At 35.2% G+C, this 17,815-nt stretch overlaps 1 protein-coding gene across 3 annotated transcripts in view; it reads left to right on the forward strand.

The window, feature by feature from the left end:
• Positions 1–710: 710 nt before the first annotated feature.
• The window catches only part of LOC145325928 (neurobeachin-like protein 1), a 103,548-nt gene continuing 86,443 nt past the window's right edge, over positions 711–17,815 (forward strand). For 2 of the 3 annotated variants that reach the window (XR_013881680.1, XM_080168948.1), the window contains exons 1-9: positions 712–1,896; positions 3,267–3,422; positions 4,952–5,093; positions 9,261–9,323; positions 9,558–9,625; positions 10,782–10,824; positions 11,862–11,955; positions 13,267–13,340; positions 17,267–17,340. Coding sequence is in view for 2 of the 3 variants with exons in the window: in XM_080168948.1 (XP_080025074.1) it covers positions 1,870–1,896; positions 3,267–3,422; positions 4,952–5,093; positions 9,261–9,323; positions 9,558–9,625; positions 10,782–10,824; positions 11,862–11,955; positions 13,267–13,340; positions 17,267–17,340 (741 nt within the window). In the remaining variant the exon portion in view is untranslated. Of the gene's footprint in view, positions 1,897–3,266; positions 3,423–4,951; positions 5,094–9,260; positions 9,324–9,557; positions 9,626–10,781; positions 10,825–11,861; positions 11,956–13,266; positions 13,341–17,266; positions 17,341–17,815 lie in introns of all 3 variants that reach the window. The other variant, XM_080168949.1, reaches the window with a different exon arrangement.

Consider the following 17,815-nt stretch of genomic DNA (forward strand, 5'->3'; position numbering starts at 1 on the left):
TTTCACAAATCCTTTACTCTACAAACACATGAAGCACAACTTTACCAACTTTGAAATACATTTTTGATGTTGCAACTACTCTATAATTAGTGTCTGTCCGCCGTAGTTATGTGCATTAATTTACCATATTTAAACATTGATTTAGAGATTATACATTCAAAAATAAATAATGGTTAACTATAGATTGATAAATTTTGCTTAAAATTGTTATAAATCAAATTTTTGTAACATTTTACAGCTCTTAATTTATCTAAAACTGGAGTATTTGTTGTTGCTGCGCTAAGGGGGGGGGGGGGAGTTCTGACACATTTGCGTAAACAGTGAGTATAGGCTTTATCTTTGGACTGAGAGGATAGGTTATTAGGGATAAAATCATTCTTATATGATGAATTTCCCCCAGATTTAAGATTTTTTGGATAGGCCTCCAGGTTCCGGAGCTCCAGGCCTCCAGGTGGTCTCTGTACAGGTAAAAAATAAAAATAAGATTTTTTAAGAGTTAGAGATTAAATTATAAAACAAAATATGCTTCTTTTTGATTGTTATTCACATATTTGAAGAAAAAACAAACATATTTTGTCTCATAAGCTGACATCTCACTCTTTAAAAAAAAAATTTCATTTTTACCTGTACAGAGACCACCTGGAGGCCTATCCAAAAAATCTTAAATCTGGGGGAAATTCATCATATAAGAATGATTTTATTCCTAATAACCTATCCTCTCAGTCCAAAGATAAAGCCTATACTCACTGTTTACGCAAATGTGTCAGAACTCCCCCCCCCCCCTTATGCACAATGCACAATAATTATCCTTGTAAATCATGTAATTAGAAGTAGAATTTTCGCACCTGTTAATTGTTACCATGTGGAACTTTAAATTAATTAATATATTAACATTTGTAGGACGTACCAGGGAGGGAGGGGACATTCAGCTGTTTTTACACTTGCCCCCCAACGTTTTCTTATTCGTTGGATTGGTTACTTTTATTGAATTTTGATTGGTTGGTTCATTAAGTTATGTGTCCAAACGTTTCAACCACTGATTGTAATCTACAGAAGGTGTAATTTTTGTATCATCATTGGGGATGTAAATCAATTTATCGGCCATTGTCTTATCCTTTTAGATCCCGGAGGACGTACCTAGGTACCTTATTTCGCCATTTGCGGTTTCTTCTTATCTTTTTTTTCTTGTTTATTTCAAATTTAAACATTAAAATCATAAAATTGTGTGCTGTGACTCATATTTGTTTAATATTACATTGTTTGTTTTCTTAAGTCTTATTTTATTGCATAGAGATTTTGTTTTGTTGTAATATTGTTTTAGTCATTGAAAATTTTTATTGTTTTTCATTTATTTTCACTTTTAGGGTGGAGCCGGATACTTTTTGCCGAATACCGGTTACCCGGCTGATTTCTAATACCAATGTAGATATCCGGCCAATTACCGACATTCCGGTCGGATATCCGGCATTAAAAATCAGCCGCCGGATATCCGGCCCAACCTTACATTTTATTCATTCATATATTATATTGTGTATTCATTCTTTGAAAAGAAATCATGTATCGTTTTTTTCCGTAGCGCAGTTAGTGTGTAATTAGGGTCTGTCCGTGTGTCACTTGCTTTTCACACTAGATACCTCAAACAAAGTCTGAGATCGTTTGACTTGAATTTCAAAAGCTCATATTTTATAATTATGATCCACTAAATTATTTCTTTATTATACTTTATTAATACATCATCATATTGATGCTGCTTTGCTTATGGACAGAATTTTCCTTGTTCTATGTAAATATTATGAAATCTATAATTTCAGAAAAAATATGTATTGAAATAAGAAGGGGATTTAACCCTTGCAACTGAGAAGGAAAAAAATGTCTGATGAAAATCCAGATTCTCAGGTCGGTAATAATATTGTGATTTATTCTTTTATAAATGGAACAGGATGTCTAAGTGAATGTCTGTGCGTTCCGAAGGATATTGTTATCCGCTAGACTGATATGGTTCTCCTTCATAACATAGATTCTCCTGGTTTATAACTATCTTGAGGGAAGCTACCATAAACCTACAAGAGAAATCGCCCCTAGAAAAAATACCCTCCCTCTGAAATAACCCCCCCAAGTACCTTATGGAACAGGTCCTTTTTTATACTGCTAACCAGTGTTGCGGATCCGGATCCGCAAGGATCCGCATTTTTTTGAGTCTAAGGATCCTGGGGTATAAATTTATGGAAAAATCTACCTAAATTTATATAAAATAGTCACTTACAAATTTTGAAATATCTGGTAACCTTGTTAAGATCAGCTTATTCACTCCCACACTCTTCTCTCTTCGAGATTAAAGAATAAATATTTTTTGAAAAATTGTCAAGGATCCGGATCCGCACTGACCAAATTTGGAGGATCCGAATCCGCATACAATCAATGCGGATCCGCAACACTGCTGCTAACACCATACACTTTACTCATTCATCTTTAAGCTATCATAAGCATAATCTGGAATAAAACATATATTTTAAAACCCCGAATGGATAATTTCACTCTGGAATGATAATGTAATGAAAATCACAAATGCAAACCATCTATAATACAAAGTAGAACGATGTCTGTCTGTCCGTCTGTCCGTCTGTCTGTCTGTCTGTCCCTTAGGATCTCGGTAACCACTGAACCGATCAGATTCTACTCTTCAGGGTATATACCTATTGGTCCTGTGGTGGTTTTAAGCTATTTTCTTGGGGGGTGGGACACCCCCAACCCCCCAAAAACAAAAAAATCCCCCCCCCCCATTTTTTTTTTTTTTTTTTTCTTAAGATTTCCTTGGTCCTTTAACGAATTTCGCCTTAATTTTTTTATCACCTCTTGGGGCAAAGCCCCTAGAGGCTAGGGGCGAAGCCGCTAGTAATTAGATAAAGAAATAGATAACACAACATTTATTAACATAAAATTAAACTACAAATAGATAGGCAGACATCATCTTGATAAACCTAAACATATATAAACGTATAAATAACATAAAACATTGCAACCCCGCAAAATAAATTATATTAAAAATTAGCAGGGGTCGACTTGCGTGGCCTTTGTTTACAGAAGAAATAACTGATGATTTCGATGAGGGGTCACCTCCCCCCCTACCCCTAATCTTAAGTGCCCCTAAAAGCCTTTAAGGGAGATGGTAGAGTTTTCAGTGCTCGATAGGTAGGTACTTTGAGAAAAAACACCACTTCCCTAGCCCTAGTTTAAAAAGAAACTGAACAAGGAATTACTCTTCCTAGGTTGACACTGACCAACCTGAAGGTGCCAGCAGTGGTACAGGCCAACCTGGAGCAGGACATGTCACTGGACATGGAGATCAGGCTGATGTACAACAATCAGAGAGTCGAACCACAAGCAAAGCCACAAATGAAACAATGGATGATAAGTTGACAGAAGTAAAATAGATTTTAAAAAGGATGACAACATCCATAAAAGCGAAGCACTGAAATAGTAGGACAAACTGACATTAATACTTATATAGTGTCAGAACTGAATAATCAGAATATAAATGTATTCGAATCGGAGCAAAATTGTAAGTAAATTTGTTGAAAAACTGCTTGATACAGGATAATGTTTATGGACATACTTACATTTTTAGGATTTGATTATAGAGTTGCTTTGTTTATAACATTATACTTTGTTGTTCCAGGAATCAACATACCAAAAATCAGATCAATCGGATGATTAGATCACTTAAAAATTTGTTGTTAAAAAAGTAAAAAAAAAATCAACATGTTTAAAATGGACGTACGGACATTCTTCTTATGATTATAGAGTTGCTACGCTTTCTAAATTGTACCTAACTACCAAAGGAATCACCATGCAAAGTTTAAAATAGATAAGACAACTCTAACATGCCTAAATTAACGAATAGCTATCCGTTTGTGACGGACGGACGTACGGACCGACCCTTATTATAGAAAAGCTTCGCTTTTAGAAACATAAGTACGACTTTCCAAAAAGGGTTTGTTCATACAGTATTATAAAAAAGTAGTGAGGTTTTTATTGTATGTAGCCTTAGATTTTGATAAAGATGAACCGATTAGGTTCCCCATTTAAGGGAAACTTCACATTGGTTCCGGGATGATTTAAGGCTAGTTTATTTTGAGATTTGAGTCTTGGTATAGTTTTAGGCTATAATTCTGCCCTTTCTAACTGCTTCTTATATAGAGCTCTAGATGCTAGAGGCGCAACCGCTAGTCTATAATACAAATTAGCTTGATGTCTGTCCGTCCCTTAAGATCTCGGTAACCACTGAACCAATTGGATTCTACTCTTCGAGGAATATACCTACTGGTCCTGTGGTGGTTTTAGGCTATTTTCTTGGGGGGTGGGACACCCCCAAACCCCCCAATAAAAAAATGCCGCTCAATTTTTTGCAAAAATTAATTTGAAATACCTACCTATAGAGTTTGTACCATCAGAGGTAGGTACTTAATTTTTTTTTTAAATTCCCTCAGTTCTCTATTTAAGGAAAGCTGCATATAGCTCCTGACATGGTTTTAGGCTATATAATTCCAATTCAAAGTATTGTGTTAGTTTTAGGCTGTTTTCTGCCTTCCCTGTACTAGACTGTAGTAACTATTATATTAGAATTAGTAGGAATTTTCGAATACATATGATATTTGTCCAATTATCTTGTTAAGGCCCCTTGATAATTTTACATAGTTGAAAGTAACAATATAAAGTTTGGGTATAGCAACTTTTGTGGCAACGCCTCTTAAGTTTCGTCGTATTTTTTACAGTAGCTTCTCTCCTATTTCTAGCCCCTGCATGGGGTTCTAACCATGTGGAGCCAATTGCCTAACCTAACTTAACCTAACCTAACCAAAAATAACCTTTTAAAAGCTACTGTGAAAATAGACCAAACGCCCCTTAAGAGGCGTTGCCACGAAAGGGACTATATAAAAAAGTTTTTGTTTAGTTATGGAGCAATTATATCTCGGGGAGCAAGGACAAATTCTTCTGGCTGTTTGTTAACAAGTTTGTGGATGCATGGGAGAGTCGGCTGGTCCCCAGCTGGGAGCTGCTGGTCACCTCACGCCTGTCTGGCAGTCTAGATCAAGGCAAAGATGAAAAATACCTGTTAACAATATTACTTATTTTTGATTTCAATGTCTTGACACGTTTGTTTATTTGTTTACTAGCGGTTTTGCCCCTATAAGGCCTTTGAGGTTGAGAGTGGGGGGGGGGGGGGAAGGGCCGCCCTTCCCAAAAATAGTTAATAACCTTCCCACAACATATAGAAGCTACATTGTAAAGGAGAATCATATCGGTTCAGCGGTTTGCGAGATCCTTCGGTACACACAGACAGACAAACACACAGAGATCCTGTTACTTTATTATGTGTATTTGTTGAATTTTTATTTTGGTAGGTACCTATGTAGACTAATTTCAAACAGTGAAGAACTTTCATTCTTCAGAATCAAACTTTTTTATTCGTTTAATTTACATTTTCTTTTATTACATTCATTAAGATGGATTAAAGGGGGGGGGGGCGTAATGACATAAGCTCTTAAACCGTGAGCAAAATGGTCTAAATATTGAGCTAGACCCTTCAAACTTGGTATATAAGCCTAGTCCTATAGGTATTACATCTAAATGGCAAAAAAATCCAAATTTTTTTATTTTTAGGTTAGGTTAGGTAAGAAAAACCCTGCGGAAATGGGGTTTTTAGGCTTTTTTTGGTCTATTTTGATGTGGAAACTTGCCTTAAATTGTTTTTTCTTAGGGTTTTAACTTAAATACACTGTATCTATTCATATGGACATTATTTAAGATGATTCAGCAAGTCGGGGACCGACCCCAGGGGGCTAGGTGGGTGGCCCGCAGGGGTTAAGTTCATTTTTCCCAATATATTTGTTGTGATACATCAAATTATAGGTTTTTTAGGTCAAGGAACTCAAATTCAGAGCTAAAATAAGCATTAGTCTAATCTGAAGCTAGCCCCAGCGGGCTAGGTTGGTGGCCCGCAGGGGTTAAGTGCATTTTTTCTAATATATGTCTTGTTATATATCAAACTATAGGTTTTTTAGGTCAAGAAACTCAAATTCTGAGCGAAAATTAGCATTAGACTGACCTGAAGCTAACCCCCCCGGGCTAGGTTGGTTTTCTGCAGGGCTTAAGAGCATTTACCTAACCTAACCTAGAAACTTACTTATATTTTTACAGGTTTCTTAATTGAATAAACTGTGTCTATTAAGGAAGACTTTATTTAAGATGATCCAGCAAGTCGGGGACCGACCCCAGCGGGCTAGGTGGGTGGCCCGCAGGGGTTAAGTGCATTTTCCCCAATATATATGATGTGATACATCAAATGATATGTTTTTTAGGTCAAAGAACTCAAATTCAGAGCTAAAATAAGCATTAGAATAATCTGAAGCTAACCCCAGTGGGCTAGCTGGGTTGCCCACAGGGCTTAAGTGCATTTTACCTAAGCTAACCTAGAAACTTACATTTATTATTTTTTTTAGGTTTTTTTTCTAGAATAAACTGTCCATTCATGAGGACCTTATGAATAAACTGTGTCTATTAATGAAGACTTTATTTAAGATGATCCAGCAAGTCGGGGACCGACCCCAGCGGGCTAGGTGGGTGGCCCGCAGGAGTTAAGTGCATTTTCCCCAATATATATGTTGTGATAAATCCAATTATAGGTTTTTTAGGTCAAAGAACTCAAATTCAGAGCTGAAATAAGCATTAGACTAATCTGAAGCTACAGGGATTAAGTGCATTTTACCTAACCTAACCTAGAAACTTACGTTTAATATTTTTTTTTCAAATAAACTGTCCATTCATGAGGACCTTATTTCAGATGATCCAGCAAGTCGAAGACCGACCTCAGCGGGCTAGGTGGGTATCCCTCAGGGGTTAAATGCATTTTTTAAAAAGTATGTGTTGTCATACATCCAACTATAGGTTTTTAAGGTCAAGAAGCTCAAATTTACAGCTAATAAAAGCATCAGACTAATCTGAAGCTAGCCCCAGCGGGCTAGGTGGGTTGCCTTTAAGTCTTAAGTGCATTTTACCTAACCTAACCTAACCTAGAACCTTGCTTGTTTTTTATGGTTTTTTTCTGGAATAAACTGTGTCTATTTATTAGAACATTATTTAAGATTTAAGACCCCAGCAGGCTAGGTGTGTGGCCCGCAGGGGTTAAGTGCATTTTTAGTTGTCATACATAAAATTATAGGTTTTTTAGATCCAGAAATTCAAAGGGGTAGTTTCACAAAATGCATTTCAACTTAATTTAGTGAACTGCATATTTTTTCCTGGTTGATTGGTTAAACTACATTTATATGGCATATATTTGAAAGAATTTAAATTTTGATAGTACAATGTTAGCGGTGGAAGAATTTAATATGCTAATAGGATACAATTTTTTAATTTGATGTAAACCACATACCACGAAAAAACTAGCATCAGGTTGCTATTGTGTTTTTTTAGATCCTAATTGACTTAAAAAACCTATAGTTTGATGTATAACAACACATAATTTGGAAAATTTACCCCTGCAGGCCACCCACCTAATACGCGGGGGTTAGCCTTAGGTCAGTCTAATGCTTAAAATAGCTCTGAATTTGAGTTTCTTGACATAAAAAACCTATAATTTGATGTATGAGAACACACACTTTCGAAAAAATGCACTACACCCCTGTGGGCCACCCACCTAGCCCGCTGGGGTCGGTCCCCAACTTGCTGGATTATCTAAAATAATGTCCTCATTAATAGACACAGTTTATTCAAGGAAAAAAACAAAAAAGAATAAGTAAGTTTCTAGGTTAGGTTAGGTAAAATGCCCTGTTGAAAATCTACCTAGCCCGCAGGGGTTAGCTTTAGGTAAGTCATATGCCAGTTTTAGCTCTGAATTTGAGTTTCTTGACCTTAAAAACCTTTATTTTGATATATAACAAGATCTATATTGGAAATAATGCATTTAACCCCTGTGGGCCACCAACCTAGCCCGCTGGGGCTAGTTTCAGATTAGTCTTATGCTAATTCTAGCTCTGAATTTGAATTAACTGACATAAAAAACTTATAATTTGATGTATCGCAACATATATATTGGAAAAAATGCACTTAACCCCTGCGGCCCACCCACCTAGCCCGCTGGGGTCGGTCCCCGACTTGCTGGATCATCTTAAATAAAGTCCTCATTAATAGACACAGTTTATTCAAGAAAAAAACCTGTGAAAATATAAGTAAGTTTCTAGATTAGGTTAGGTAAATGCTCTTAAGCCCTGCAGAAAACTAACCTAGCCCGGGGGGGTTAGCTTCAAGTCAGTCTAATGCTAATTTTCGCTCAGAATTTGAGTTTCTTGACCTAAAAAACCTATAGTTTGATATATAACAAGATATATATTAGAAAAAATGCACTTAACCCCTGCGGGCCACCAACCTAGCCCGCTGGGGCTAGCTTCAGATTAGTCTAATGCTTATTTTAGCTCTGAATTTGAGTTCCTTGACCTAAAAAACCTATAATTTGATGTATCACAACAAATATATTGGGAAAAATGAACTTAACCCCTGCGGGCCACCCACCTAGCCCCCTGGGGTCGGTCCCCGACTTGCTGAATCATCTTAAATAATGTCCATATGAATAGATACACTGTATTTAAGTTAAAACCCTAAGAAAAAAACAATTTAAGGCAAGTTTCCACATCAAAATTGACCAAAAAAGTCTAAAAACCCCATTTCCGCAGGGTTTTTCTTACCTAACCTAACCTAAAAATAAAAAATTTTGGATTTTTTTGCCATTTAGATGTAATACCTATAGGACTAGGCTTATATACCAAGTTTGAAGGGTCTAGCTCAATATTTAGACCATTTTGCTCACGGTTTAAGAGCTTATGTCATTACGCCCCCCCCCCTTGGGTAGTGAAGAATGAATTTCATACATACAACTTTGTCAATTGTTTTAAGTATTTATTTAAAGTCTATTTAGATTCTCACAAATCATATAGTAGAATCAGGGATAGCTATTCTAACAATCAATTCTACAAAGAAATCACAAAACCTTATAAAGTAAGGTGGAAGTATATTTTGTTTTTTATGTAACTGAAGAGGGGTGGGTAAGTTGGGGGGGGGGGGGAGGAAAAGGGGAAGGGTTTTTTTGGAAAATTTTCTTTTAGAATTGTTTGTCAGAATCACATTCCCTTTTCCCTAATCGCAGTGTGCTAGTGAACCATAAACATAATATTTTGTTTATCTTTTCATCCCTGAAATAAATCAAGGTCCTGATTTGTCCAGTTTACCTGAAGAGCTCCTGCCAGCCTTGAACAAGTTTTTGTTTATAGGTAAGAAAATGTCAGGGTTAAGTGGGAAAATAAAAAAAATAGTTTGAACTTAAGTACTTAGGTACCTATAGAATATGTTACAAAAAAAGCTTGCATTAGGTACTTTGGGGATCAAAGTGCAATTGGTTGAAAAAAACAGCTTATTTTAAAGTTGGAATTAGTTTTATTTGTTATTTATTAATTGATTATTTTTTGATTGATTGATTGATTGCATACCTATGTAAATTATTATAGGCAAAGACGAAGCTGAACAGGGAATAACAAATCAAAAATCTTTGGATCAAATCTCAAGATTAATCAAGGTAGGTAACTAACAAAATCTTCATCTGGAGAAGACCATATTTAGCTTATATATAACATTTTAATATATTTTTAATGTATTTTTAAAAGCGAAGCTTGGATCGAAGCTTTTCTATAATTAGGGTCCGTACTAGACAGATAGCTTTTATTAGTTAATTTAGGCATGTTAGAATTGTCTTATCGATTTCAAACTTTGCAGGGTGATTCCTGTAGTAGTTAGGTACGATTTAGAAAGCGTAGCAACTCTATAATCATTACCAGAATGTCCGTACGTCCATTTTAAACATGTTGATTTTTTTTTAACAACAAATTTTTATATTTAATTATCCGTTTGATCTGATTTTTTGTATATTGATTCCTGGGACAACAAAGAACAATATCATAAGCGAAGTAACTCTACAATCAAGTCCTAAAAATGTAAGTATGTCCATAAACATTAGCCTGTATCAAGCAGTTTTTCAACAAATTTACTTACAATTTTGCTTCAACTCTTATGCTTTTATATTCTGATTATTAAGTTCTGACACTATACAAGTGTTAATGTCCGTTTGTCCTACCTTTTCAGTGCTTCGCTTTTATGGATTTTTTCATCCTTGTTATGTATTACAATTTTTATCAATTAAAGTACAACATTAGACAAACTTTTAAAAAGTAGTTTTTAATTTTATATGGAGAAAAATTTTTATCAGGTGTTTAATCTTTAAAAATTTGTTTATCTAAAGAGAGAGGGGTAGGTTTCTGGTAGAATCCGTAAAGGTGTGTGTTTTAAGGCTTAAAAATAGTAGAAGAACGATAATATTCACATAATATGTGTATTCCTTATTGAAAAGAACTATAGACAATTTTTTTTTAAAGTTAACATAAATTTTTATCGTTCTACTACTTTTTTTTTCACTTATAACACATAACCTTTGCGGGTTCTACCAGAGACCTACCCCTTTTTTTTATTGTATACTAGCGGCTACGCCCCTAGAGGCCTCTTTTTTTCTAGAGTCGATTTCTCTTGGATGGGTTGTAGTTATAATTCTTCCAATTACCTACGAGAAGTAGGCCATATCGGTTCAGCGGTTAGCGAGATCCTTCGGTACAGACAGACACACACACACACAGACCCTGTTACTTTAATTTAAGAACAATACACAAATGTAACTTTTTTAGGCTTTGACAATTTTGTGTTTGAATACTGATAACATTCCATTAGGTAAGAAATTTGTTTTTAACTGCTTTTTTTTAATGTTTACTTTGAAGATGATCTTTTAATCACCTTTCATAAAATAACATCCTTGAAAGTAGAGTTGGGCCGGATATATGGCCAACGTTCGATATCCGGCAAATAACCAGATATCCGGCCTTTTAACCGGATATCCGGCACAAGAAATCAGCCGGAGATCCGGTAACTGGTTATTTTTTATTTCCGGTATCCGGCCGGATATTGAAAATGGCCGGATATCCGGCCCAACCCTAGTTTGTAACTGCCTTTTTAAAGGTTTACTTTAATTCCTTTTAAAGAACAACATCCATAAAGGCAACAAATCCGATGGACAAACAAACATCAACACACAAAGAGTGACTGCACTTGGAATATTTATGAAATAGAATATTATTTAGAAATCTGTCCGAGCAAAATTTCATATTAATATCTCTTAAAAGCTTACCTAACGATTTTAGACTTTATAATATAGAGATGCTCCGCTTTTAACATAATGACTTATAGTACTACTCGCGGATACGACTCTAGAAGCCTCTAAGGGCACTTAAGTTAGGAGAGGGAAAAGTTTACCTCATCCCATTTTAAATTTGAGTTTCAAAAGTAAAAAAAATATTTTTTTGGGGGGAGGGGGTGAAGACACCCTTCCCAAAAATAGTTTTAAACCTTCCAATGACCTATAAGAAGCTTCACTGTAAAGGAGAACAATATCGGTTTAGCGGTTAGCAAGATCCTTCGGGACAGACAAAAAACAATATAATAGGATGTATAACCATTTCAAAGATTGAAGTAATAGGACACCGTAAAAATATTATAGTATTGTTACGCTTCATTAAGGGGACTTACTGTTTTAGGAAATAACAAACCTAAAAACTTTTTAGTCGATAAGACAGTTATAAAATGCTCAGTTAACAATCAGAGCACGGACGGACGGACTCGTAATTGTAAAAAAGTATTGCTATTAATGCCCTAAAATTAATAAAATAATCTTCGTCTACCTTGTATAAATACAATAAATATTTTTTATTTAGTTGGTTCAATGGAGTTTGTAACACACATAACTCAATTGAATACAAGATTACTAGAGTACCTACTAGAAATGGAATCTACTTTTTTCACCCAAAGGTAAGTTGTTATTTAGGAATCTAAAGGGATAAGACAATGTCCTAAATATTGATACACATCCCTAATATGATACACTAAGTTGCCCCTTCTATTAGGGTTGGGCCGGATATCCGGTTTGGCCGGATATCCGACCATTTTCGATATCCGGCCGGTTACCGGATATTAAAACTATCCGGATAACGGATATCCAGCTGACTTTTACTGCCGGATATCCAGGAATTTTGCCAGATATCGAGCGTTGGCCAGATATCCGGTAATTTGCCGGATATCGAGCGTTGGCCAGATACCCGGCCGGATACCGGATATTGAAACTATCCGGATACCGGATATCCGGTATCCGGGCAAAAAGTATCCGGCCCAACCCTACCTTCTATATTACAATAGTGTTTAAACTGACCATTTGAACTGACCAATCAAAAAGTCATTAAAAGTCTTCAAAGTTGTTAAGCAAACGAAGTAGAAAACTTTATAATAAAACTTTTGGGGGACCAGTGTAATAAACACCCCCAATTTCCCCACCCGCCCTGTTAGGTTGTTAGCAGTGAAGATACTCTATCACAAATCTTAAAATTAGGGTTGGGCCGGATATTGAAAATGGCCCGATATCCGGCAATTTACCGGATATCCAACCGGCTATCCGGTATCCAGCCGGTATCCGGTATCCGAATAGTTTTAATATTCGGATAGTTACAATATCCGGCCGGATTGAAAATGGCTGGATATCCGGCATTCCTGGATATCCGGCCCAACCATACTGAAATTAAGTTTTGTAGTTTATAGGCAGGTTTCTTTCTAGATAAAAAGAATGGTCTTATTTCTATCAATTGTGTTTGAAAGTTTATTGGATTTTTTTTGCTCGTGGCTTATAATATCTCTTAAACGGAGGGCCCCTTCTCCCCCCCCCCCCTCCCAAATCCTTCTCTTTGCAAAATAGCCTAAAACTTTACCTAGACTAAAAGAAAACTTCCTTAAAAATCGTGGAACGATTGGTACAGCCGTTTACGAGATCTAAGCGGACAGACAAACAGACATCTTAATACTATAGTATAGACTAGCGGCTACGCCCCTAGAGGCCTCTAGTGGCACTTTAAATGTATTTGTTAAAGTCTCTACAATAATTTTTTATTTTACGATACCTCTTTATGTTACGTTGAAGTCTCCCGAATATTAAAAAAATCGTCATAAACCTTCCTGGGACCCATGAGAATCTATCCTGTTAAGGAGAACCCGATCGGTTCAGCGGTTAGCGAGATCCTTCGGTACAGACACACAAACATCCTGTTACTTTAGTGTAAGGATTATATATTTAAGGGTCCATGATGAGGTACAAAACCAGAAACTACGGACAACCATCAGCTCCACAATAATTCAAAGCTGTCACTTCCTAGGAAAGTTTTTATTTTAATTTGGAAAAACTTCAGAATTTTAATAGTAGTAACGCAGCAACAACAAGTTATCAAGAAGTAACAGGATGTCTGTTTGTGTGAATCAAAGCTTCCAATAATATGGTTCTTCTTTAATGTGAAGCTTGTTATATGACCATGGAAATGGAAAATCTATTTTGATGAAGGTAAAATCAAGAAAAAAATTGAAAAACTGAAGGATGGATCTGCACCAGGCCCAGATGGAATTTCAGTTATTTTTCTGAAAAAAACTGTAAATATCACCTCTAAAATTTTAAAGATTATTTTTGAAAAATCTTTTCAAACCAGCTCTGTACCTAAAGACTGGAAATCTGCAAATATCACTGCAATATTTAAGAACAAAGGGAAAAAAAGTGATCCCTCCAAATATAGACAAGTTTCACTAACAAGTATACCTGGCAAACTCTTTGAATCCTTTGTCAAAGATAGTATTGTAAACCACCTTGAAACTAACAATCTGCTTAATTCCAGTCAACATGGATTTCGTCCTGGCAGGTCCTGCACAACAAATCTCCTGGAATTCTTAGAAACTGTGACCAAAAAGATTGACGAAGGTAAACCAATGGATTTATTGTACTTAGACTTTACCCAAGCCTTTGATAAAGTACCAAGAAAAAGGCTTATTATGAAACTAAAGGCACATGGAATAAAAGGAAAAGCTCTGCAGTGGATTATAGACTGGCTGTCCTGTAGAAAACAAAGAGTGGTTCTAAATGGTGAAGTTTCTGACTGGGAAGACTCAAAGTCTGGTGTGGCACAGGGAAGCCTACTTGGTCCTGTCTGTTTTACTGTCTATAATAATGATATAGACGAAGCTGTAGTCATTATTGACATAGCCAAGAAATTCGCTGATGATTCCAAAGGAGCCCACGCCATCTGTGGCCCTAATGACCAGCTGGTCCTACAGCAAAGTATTGACAATCTTGATGAATGGTGTTTAAAATGGGGTATGTCTTTCAACACTTCAAAATGTAAAATTATTCATGTTGGCAGAAACAATCCTAATTATGACTACTCCATGAATGGTGAAACTCTTCAGACTAGTGATACTGAAAAAGACATTGGATTCAATATACATTCATCATTGAAACCCTCTATTCATTGCAATATTATTGCCAAAAAAGCTCATACTGTTCTGTCCTTGGTATCGAGAAATTTTCATTACAGAGACAAGAAAACTTTTGTAAATCTGTATTGTCAACATGTCAGGCCAATCTTAGAGTATGCATCCCCAGTTTGGTCTCCTTGGCTGGAATGTGATAAAAAAGTGGTTGAAGATGTCCAAAAAAGAATGGTAAAAATGATATCTGGCTTGAATGGACAAACTTATGAAGAAAAGCTGACCGAAATTGGACTTCAAACTTTAGAATACAGACGAGAAAAAGCTGACATGGTTCAAGTTTTCAAAATGCTGAAAGGAATCGACAATGTTGATTATAAAAACTGGTTTGAGATATATGGTGATACAAGTTCAAATATCAGACCCAACACGAGACTAAGCAATGAACCTTTGAATATTATTCAAAAAAGATGTAATGGTGACATTAGAAAATACTTTTTTAGTATGAGAGTTGTTCCAACATGGAACAGTTTACCAACTGATGTTAAAAATTCTGGAACTGTTGCTGTTTTTAAATCTAATTATGACCGGCTTCATCAGCTAGACTAATTATTGTGAGAATAGTGAAAATGGATTGAAGCAGACTAAAAGACATTCTCCTCGATATTCTCACACGAGAATCCTGAGAATTATTCAATACAATACAATACAATACAATAAATATTTTGTGGAAGCGGTACCTCCCTTCTCAATTTTATTTTACTTTTCTAGGTACTTAAAACTAAAATTAAAAGTGAAGGGTAAACTGCCCCTCCCCCTCTCTTCTTCCCTCAAGTAATTCTGAAAATGTACAATGTTTTGTTTAAAAAGCTGTAGCATATCTTTGATGCAAGTGTATAGGTCGCATTAAAGTAAACCCCGAACCACTTCATTATGCAATCTACATTTTCCTGGATATTTTGTCTACGGTAGACCATACGTGTACAGCTTTACAGTACATTGTTTCTATTTGTTAAAGCAACAAGTATGATAAAAGAAAAAGATTCTGTTTAAAGTAAAATGCTTATATTTCAATCAAAATCTATATTTTTTTTATTTTTTACCGATCTACTTCATTATGCAAATCAAAAGAAAATCAATGAGAAAACGTTTGTTTTGCCCTTTTCTCCACTTTTAAAAATTAATTCTGATAAAATAACAATTTTTTAAGGGATTTATGCATTAGGTAATTATAATGAAAAACAGTTTAAGGTAGATTTTATTGATTTTTCTAAATAAGAAATAATTGAAAAAAAGAAATTCTATCCCTATCACTTTAGAGGACAGCTGCCGACCCCCAGTCTTATGGATGAAGCTAAATACATGTAAAAAATAAAAATTTGCCTGAAAAGTATACAAAAATGTTTTTTGATGTGTTAAAAAAATCCATTTTAAAATCTTGATTTTGAGGATGATGGCCTTTAAGATGCTCTTACTGGTGGTGATGGTGAGCTAAATGTTATCAAAGTGCATGCCCTTGAAGAAAACTTATATATTAAACTATGGTCCAATTTTTGTAGTCATAGAAGCCTCCAGCCAAGCAATATTAAAAAAGAAAAAAATTGCAATTTTAATTACTAAAATTCATAAAGTAAATAATGTAGTTTTTAGATAATGGTTATATTTCATGTCGAGAGGCTCTACTGGAGGCTGCTATGACTACAAAAAATGGTACATAGGTTAATAGACAAGTTGTTGTAATGGTCATGTACTTAGATAACATTTAGCTCACCTTCACCACCAGTAAGAGCATCTTAAAGGCTATCATCCTCATGATCAAGATTTTAAAATGGATTTTTTAACACATCAAAAAACATTTTTGTATACTTTTCAGGGTAATTTTTATCTTTAACATGTATTTAGCTTCATCCATAAGACTGGGGGTCAGCAGTTGTCCTCTAAAGTGATAAGGATAGAATTTCTTTTTTTTCAATTATTTCTTATTTAGAAAAATCATTAAAATCTACCTGAAACTGTTTTTCATTATAATTAATGCATAAATCCCTTAAAAAATTGGTATTATATCAGAATCATTTTTTAAAAGTGGAGAAAAGTGCAAAACAAACGTTTTCTCATTGATTTTCTTTTGATTTGCATAATGACGTGGATCGGTAAAAAATTAAAAAATATAGATTTTGATTGAAATATAAGCATTTTACTTTAAAAAGAATCTTTTTCTTTTATCATACGTGTTCCTTTAACAAATAGAAACAATGTACTGTTAAGCTGTACACTTATGGACTACCGTAGACAAAATATCCAGGAAAATGTAGATTGCATAATGAAGTGGTTCGGGGTTTATAATGAACGAACATTAACACTTGTAGAGTGTCAAAACTGAATAAGCAGATTATTATTGCATAAGTATAAACGAAATTGTAAGTAAATATGTTACAAAACTGCATTATATCATAATACTACCTATTTAAAGACATACTTACATTTTTAGGACTTAATTGTAGAAATTGTACCTTGTTGTAATAGGAATCAGTATTCCAAAAATCAGATGAATCGGATAATTCTAACATACAAAAATTTGATGTCAAAAAAGAAAAAAAATCTACATGTTTAAAATGGTCATACGGACATTTTGGTAATGTCCATAGAGTTGCTTCGCTTTCTAAATAGTACCTAACTACTACAGGAATCACCATGCAAAGTTTGAAATCGATAGGACAATTTTAACATGCCTAAATTAGCGATAAGAGCTAACCGTGACGGACTGACGGACGGACCGACCCTAATTATAGAAAAGCTTTGCTTTAAAAAATATGAACTTGGTTGAAATTAGAAACCATGTATGATCCTTATTTTCGGTGGAGAGCTTACCTGTGTGGAAAACAGAATCATGACGAGAGACAGGTCAGAATCCAACTTATTATTTTTATTTTTACTAGGGTTGGGCCGGATATCTAGCCAACGTTCGATATCTGGCCGAATAACCGGATATCTGGCAATAAAAATCAGCCGTAAATTACATATCCGGATAGTTTCAATTTTACGGCATCCGGCCGGATATTGAAATTTTCCGGATATCCGGCCCAACCCTAATTTTTCCTTATATAAAAGTAACAGGATGTCTATCTGTCTGTCTATTTGTACCGAATGATCTCGCTAAATGGTCAACTGATGTGATTCTCCTTGACATTGTAAGTCCTGAGAAGGTTATAACTATTTTTGGAAAAGGTTACAACCACCCTCTTCGCTTCGCTAAAATTTGATTTTTGCTTTCTTATTTATACTAAACTTGAGGCCTCTAGGGGCGTAGCCGTAGTTGCTTCTTTGTTTGTGCGTAAAGATCTCAGTAACTTGTGAACAGATTAAATTCTTCCGTTTA

This window comes from Acartia tonsa, chromosome 8 (assembly GCF_053477335.1).
Source record: "Acartia tonsa isolate MP-2025a chromosome 8, ASM5347733v1, whole genome shotgun sequence".
Classification (NCBI taxonomy): Eukaryota; Metazoa; Arthropoda; class Copepoda; order Calanoida; family Acartiidae; genus Acartia; species Acartia tonsa.